Here is a 6,074-nt window from a genome sequence, read left to right on the forward strand (position 1 = left end):
GGAGAGAATAGTGTGTAACTTTTATTGTTCATTTAGGAGAGAGACATATAACTAACTCACCGTCGTTGAACTCCCGGCTGAGCTCGTGGTTGGGGCAGCGTTTGACCACCTCGGTGACGTGCTCTGCCTTCTTGTAAACGGGCATGGCTCTGATGACGGCGCCCTGCGGGGGGTTGGTCAGCACCTTGATCTGGATGGGACACGTCTTGGCGATCTGACAGTACAGCTTCTTCAGCTCTGTAGAGTACTGGAGAGACAGAGAGGACAGGTCAGGACTGGAGAGACAGAGAGGACAGGTCAGTACTGGAGAGACAGAGAGGTCAGGTCAGGACTGGAGAGACAGAGAGGACAGGTCAGTACTGGAGAGACAGAGAGGACAGGTCAGTACTGGAGAGACAGAGAGGACAGGTCAGTACTGGAGAGACAGAGAGGACAGGTCAGTACTGGAGAGACAGAGAGGACAGGTCAGTACTGGAGAGACAGAGAGGACAGGTCAGGACTGGAGAGAGAGAGGACAGGTCAGTACTGGAGAGACAGAGAGGACAGGTCAGTACTGGAGAGACAGAGAGAGGACAGGTCAGTACTGGAGAGAGAGAGAGGACAGGTCAGTACTGGAGAGACAGAGAGGACAGGTCAGTACTGGAGAGACAGAGAGGACAGGTCAGTACTGGAGAGACAGAGAGGACAGGTCAGTACTGGAGAGACAGAGGACAGGTCAGTACTGGAGAGACAGAGAGGACAGGTCAGTACTGGAGAGACAGAGAGGACAGGTCAGTACTGGAGAGAGAGAGGACAGGTCAGTACTGGAGAGACAGAGGACAGTACTGGAGAGACAGAGGACAGGTCAGTACTGGAGAGACAGAGAGGACAGGTCAGTACTGGAGAGACAGAGAGGACAGGTCAGTACTGGAGAGACAGAGGACAGTACTGGAGAGACAGAGGACAGGTCAGTACTGGAGAGAGAGAGAGGACAGGTCAGTACTGGAGAGACAGAGGACAGGTCAGTACTGGAGAGACAGAGGACAGGTCAGTACTGGAGAGACAGAGGACAGGTCAGTACTGGAGAGACAGAGGACAGGTCAGTACTGGAGAGAGACAGAGAGGACAGGTCAGTACTGGAGAGAGAGAGAGGACAGGTCAGTACTGGAGAGAGAGAGAGGACAGGTCAGTACTGGAGAGAGAGAGAGGACAGGTCAGTACTGGAGAGACAGAGAGGACAGGTCAGTACTGGAGAGAGAGAGGACAGGTCAGTACTGGAGAGACAGAGGACAGGTCAGTACTGGAGAGACAGAGAGGACAGGTCAGTATTGGAGAGACAGAGAGGACAGGTCAGTACTGGAGAGACAGAGAGGACAGGTCAGTACTGGAGAGACAGAGAGGACAGGTCACTACTGGAGAGACAGAGAGGACAGGTCAGTACTGGAGAGACAGAGAGGACAGGTCAGTACTGGAGAGACAGAGAGGACAGGTCAGTACTGGAGAGACAGAGAGGACAGGTCAGTACTGGAGAGACAGAGAGGACAGGTCAGTACTGGAGAGACAGAGAGGACAGGTCAGTACTGGAGAGACAGAGGACAGGTCAGTACTGGAGAGACAGAGGACAGGTCAGTACTGGAGAGACAGAGAGGACAGGTCAGTACTGGAGAGACAGAGAGGACAGGTCAGTACTGGAGAGAGAGAGGACAGGTCAGTACTGGAGAGACAGAGGACAGTACTGGAGAGACAGAGGACAGGTCAGTACTGGAGAGACAGAGAGGACAGGTCAGTACTGGAGAGACAGAGAGGACAGGTCAGTACTGGAGAGAGAGAGGACAGGTCAGTACTGGAGAGACAGAGGACAGTACTGGAGAGACAGAGGACAGGTCAGTACTGGAGAGAGAGAGAGGACAGGTCAGTACTGGAGAGACAGAGGACAGGTCAGTACTGGAGAGACAGAGGACAGGTCAGTACTGGAGAGAGAGAGAGGACAGGTCAGTACTGGAGAGACAGAGAGGACAGGTCAGTACTGGAGAGAGAGAGAGGACAGGTCAGTACTGGAGAGAGAGAGAGGACAGGTCAGTACTGGAGAGAGAGAGAGGACAGGTCAGTACTGGAGAGACAGAGAGGACAGGTCAGTACTGGAGAGACAGAGGACAGGTCATTACTGGAGAGAGAGAGAGGACAGGGCAGTACTGGAGAGAGAGAGAGAGGACAGGTCAGTATTGGAGAGACAGAGAGGACAGGTCAGTACTGGAGAGAGAGAGAGGACAGGTCAGTACTGGAGAGAGAGATAGGACAGGTCAGTACTGGAGAGACAGAGAGGACAGGTCAGTACTGGAGAGAGACAGAGGACAGGTCAGTACTGTAGAGAGACAGAGGACAGGTCAGCACTGGAGAGAGAGAGAGGACAGGTCAGTACTGGAGAGACAGAGAGGACAGGTCAGTACTGGAGAGAGACAGAGGACAGGTCAGTACTGGAGAGAGACAGAGGACAGGTCAGTACTGGAGAGAGAGAGAGGACAGGTCAGTACTGGAGAGAGAGAGAGGACAGGTCAGTACTGGAGAGAGAGAGAGGACAGGTCAGTACTGGAGAGACAGAGGACAGGTCAGTACTGGAGAGACAGAGGACAGGTCAGTACTGGAGAGAGAGAGAGGACAGGTCAGTACTGGAGAGACAGAGGACAGGTCAGTACTGGAGAGACAGAGGACAGGTCAGTACTGGAGAGAGACAGAGGACAGGTTCAGTACTGGAGAGAGACAGAGGACAGGTCAGTACTGGAGAGAGAGAGAGGACAGGTCAGTACTGGAGAGAGAGAGAGAGAGAGGACAGGTCAGTACTGGAGAGAGAGAGGACAGGTCAGTACTGGAGAGAGAGAGAGAGAGGACAGCTCAGTACTGGAGAGAGAGAGAGGACAGGTCAGTACTGGAGAGAGAGAGGACAGGTCAGTACTGGAGAGAGAGAGAGGACAGGTCAGTACTGGAGAGAGAGAGAGGACAGGTCAGTACTGGAGAGAGAGAGAGGACAGGTCAGTACTGGAGAGAGACAGAGGACAGGTCAGTACTGGAGAGAGAGAGAGAGAGGACAGGTCAGTACTGGAGAGAGAGAGGACAGGTCAGTACTGGAGAGAGAGAGAGAGAGGACAGGTCAGTACTGGAGAGAGAGAGGACAGGTCAGTACTGGAGAGAGAGAGAGAGAGGACAGGTCAGTACTGGAGAGAGAGAGAGGACAGGTCAGTACTGGAGAGAGAGAGGACAGGTCAGTACTGGAGAGAGAGAGAGGACAGGTCAGTACTGGAGAGAGAGAGAGGACAGGTCAGTACTGGAGAGACAGAGAGGACAGGTCAGTACTGGAGAGAGAGAGAGGACAGGTCAGTACTGGAGAGACAGAGAGGACAGGTCAGTACTGGAGAGACAGAGAGGACAGGTCAGTACTGGAGAGACAGAGAGGACAGGTCAGTACTGGAGAGAGAGAGACAGAGTGGTTAGGTCTAGCTAGGTGGAGTACAGAGAGACAGGTTAAAATACACAGGTCAGTACTGCAGAGAGACAGGTTAAAATACACAGGTCAGTACTGCAGAGAGACAGGTTAAAATACACAGGTCAGTACTGCAGAGAGACAGGTTAAAATACACAGGTCAGTACTGCAGAGAGACAGGTTAAAATACACAGGTCAGTACTGCAGAGAGACAGGTTAAAATACACAGGTCAGTACTGCAGAGAGACAGGTTAAAATACACAGGTCAGTACTGCAGAGAGACAGGTTAAAATACACAGGTCAGTACTGCAGAGAGACAGGTTAAAATACACAGGTCAGTACTGCAGAGAGACAGGTTAAAATACACAGGTCAGTACTTCAGAGAGACAGGTTAAAATACACAGGTCAGTACTTCAGAGAGACAGGTTAAAATACACAGGTCAGTACTGCAGAGAGACAGGTTAAAATATAATACAATATATTAGAATTAATAACAGTGACCTTATAACCAAATATAATCAACACATTCTAGATTATAGCCTTCAAAACAAATGTCAATAATACAACTTAACAGGCTTAGTAGTGCCTATAAAAACATCTGTTGCCTAGTAACCCTTCTGTTAACAGGCTTAGTAGTGACTTTAAACACATCTGTTGCCTAGTTACCCTTCTGTTAACAGGCTTAGTAGTGCCTATAAAAACATCTGTTGCCTAGTAACCCTTCTGTTAACAGGCTTAGTAGTGACTTTAAACACATCTGTTGCCTAGTTACCCTTCTGTTAACAGGCTTAGCAGTGCCTTTAAAAACATCTGTTGCCTAGTAACCCTTCTGTTAACTGGCTTAGCAGTGCCTATAAAAACATCTGTTGCCTAGTAGCCCTTCTGTTAACAGGCTTAGCAGTGCCTTTAAAAACATCTGTTGCCTAGTTACCCTTCTGTTAACTGGCTTAGTAGTGCCTTTAAACACATCTGTTGCCTAGTTACCCTTCTGTTAACAGGCTTAGCAGTGCCTTTAAAAACATCTGTTGCCTAGTAACCCTTCTGTTAACTGGCTTAGCAGTGCCTTTAAAAACATCTGTTGCCTAGTTACCCTTCTGTTAACTGGCTTAGTAGTGCCTTTAAACACATCTGTTGCCTAGTTACGCTTCTGTTAACAGGCTTAGCAGTGCCTTTAAAAACATCTGTTGCCTAGTTACCCTTCTGTTAACAGGCTTAGCAGTGCCTTTAAAAACATCTGTTGCCTAGTAACCCTTCTGTTAACTGGCTTAGCAGTGCCTTTAAAAACATCTGTTGCCTAGTAACCCTTCTGTTAACTGGCTTAGCAGTGCCTTTAAAAACATCTGTTGCCTAGTAACCCTTCTGTTAACAGGCTTAGCAGTGCCTTTAAAACATCTGTTGCCTAGTAACCCTTCTGTTAACTGGCTTAGCAGTGCCTTTAAAAACATCTGTTGCCTAGTAACCCTTCTGTTAACTGGCTTAGCAGTGCCTTTAAAAACATCTGTTGCCTAGTAACCCTTCTGTTAACTGGCTTAGCAGTGCCTTTAAAAACATCTGTTGCCTAGTAACCCTTCTGTTAACAGGCTTAGCAGTGCCTTTAAAATATCTGTTGCCTAGTTACCCTTCTGTTTTTCCCTGGAGCACAGAGGGTTAAAGACAGGCCTGTGATTATGGTTCTCTCACTCACTCACTCACTCACTCACTCACTCACTCACTCACTCCACTCATTCACTCCACTCATTCACTCCACTCATTCACTCACACATTCACTCACTCACTCACTCCACTCACTCACTCCACTCATTCACTCCACTCATTCACTCCACTCATTCACTCCACTCATTCACTCCACTCATTCACTCCACTCATTCACTCCACTCATTCACTCCACTCACTCACTCACTCACTCACTCACTCACAGGGATTTGTGTTGAGACCAGGGTGTATGTGGATAGATGATACACGCCTAGTTAATGTCTCTTGGTATAGTGAGACCCTGGGCAGTAGCCAGGCACTTCCAGAGGAGTGGTGCCGTAATTAACCGCCCTGCTTTAATTCTGGGCCTGGTTTTCACCTTTCATCTTCACGAGTAGGGGACACGACACAGTGTTTCCATTTGATGGTGAATGCCTGTCACCTCCGGATGGTGACTTATCTAGTACTTAACTCAATGACGCTGTATTGTATTTTGGTCATACTGTACTGATGAGTCTTTTTGAGTCTTAACGATGAGGTCAGAGACAAAGATGGGGTTTGCAACATCCTGACCCGTACTTCCTGGTTGACACAGCATCTGACTGAAGTTGAGGCATTGACCACAGGAATGGAAGTGTCCTGACAGGAAGTCCTGCGCCACTAACAGCCAATCAGAAGTTGAATCCTGGGCTGGGCGGTATCCTGATGTTCACACCGTTTTCTGTACCATACCGAATCTACACACAAGGGGCATTATTTAAACTATGATTTATATTGTTTTAAGCAACAACAGCTATTTAGGGACACAGGGATCTCGATCCAGGAAGGGGATTGAATGTCCTCAGCTGTAACCGTGAAGTTTAACATTAGGGACACAGGGATCTCGATCCAGGAAGGGGATTGAATGTCCTCAGCTGTAACCGTGAAG

General features: G+C 48.9%; 1 protein-coding gene across 8 annotated transcripts in view; it reads right to left on the minus strand.

The window, feature by feature from the left end:
* LOC129869457 (tumor protein 63-like) overlaps nucleotides 1–6,074 on the minus strand; it is a 272,771-nt gene that overhangs the window by 25,557 nt on the left and 241,140 nt on the right. For all 8 annotated transcript variants that reach the window (XM_055943896.1, XM_055943894.1, XM_055943893.1 and 5 more), the window contains one exon: nucleotides 61–247. In XM_055943896.1, the coding sequence (XP_055799871.1) occupies nucleotides 61–247 (187 nt within the window). The remainder of the gene's footprint in view (nucleotides 1–60; nucleotides 248–6,074) is intronic.

This window comes from Salvelinus fontinalis, chromosome 14 (assembly GCF_029448725.1).
Source record: "Salvelinus fontinalis isolate EN_2023a chromosome 14, ASM2944872v1, whole genome shotgun sequence".
NCBI lineage: Eukaryota > Metazoa > Chordata > Actinopteri > Salmoniformes > Salmonidae > Salvelinus > Salvelinus fontinalis.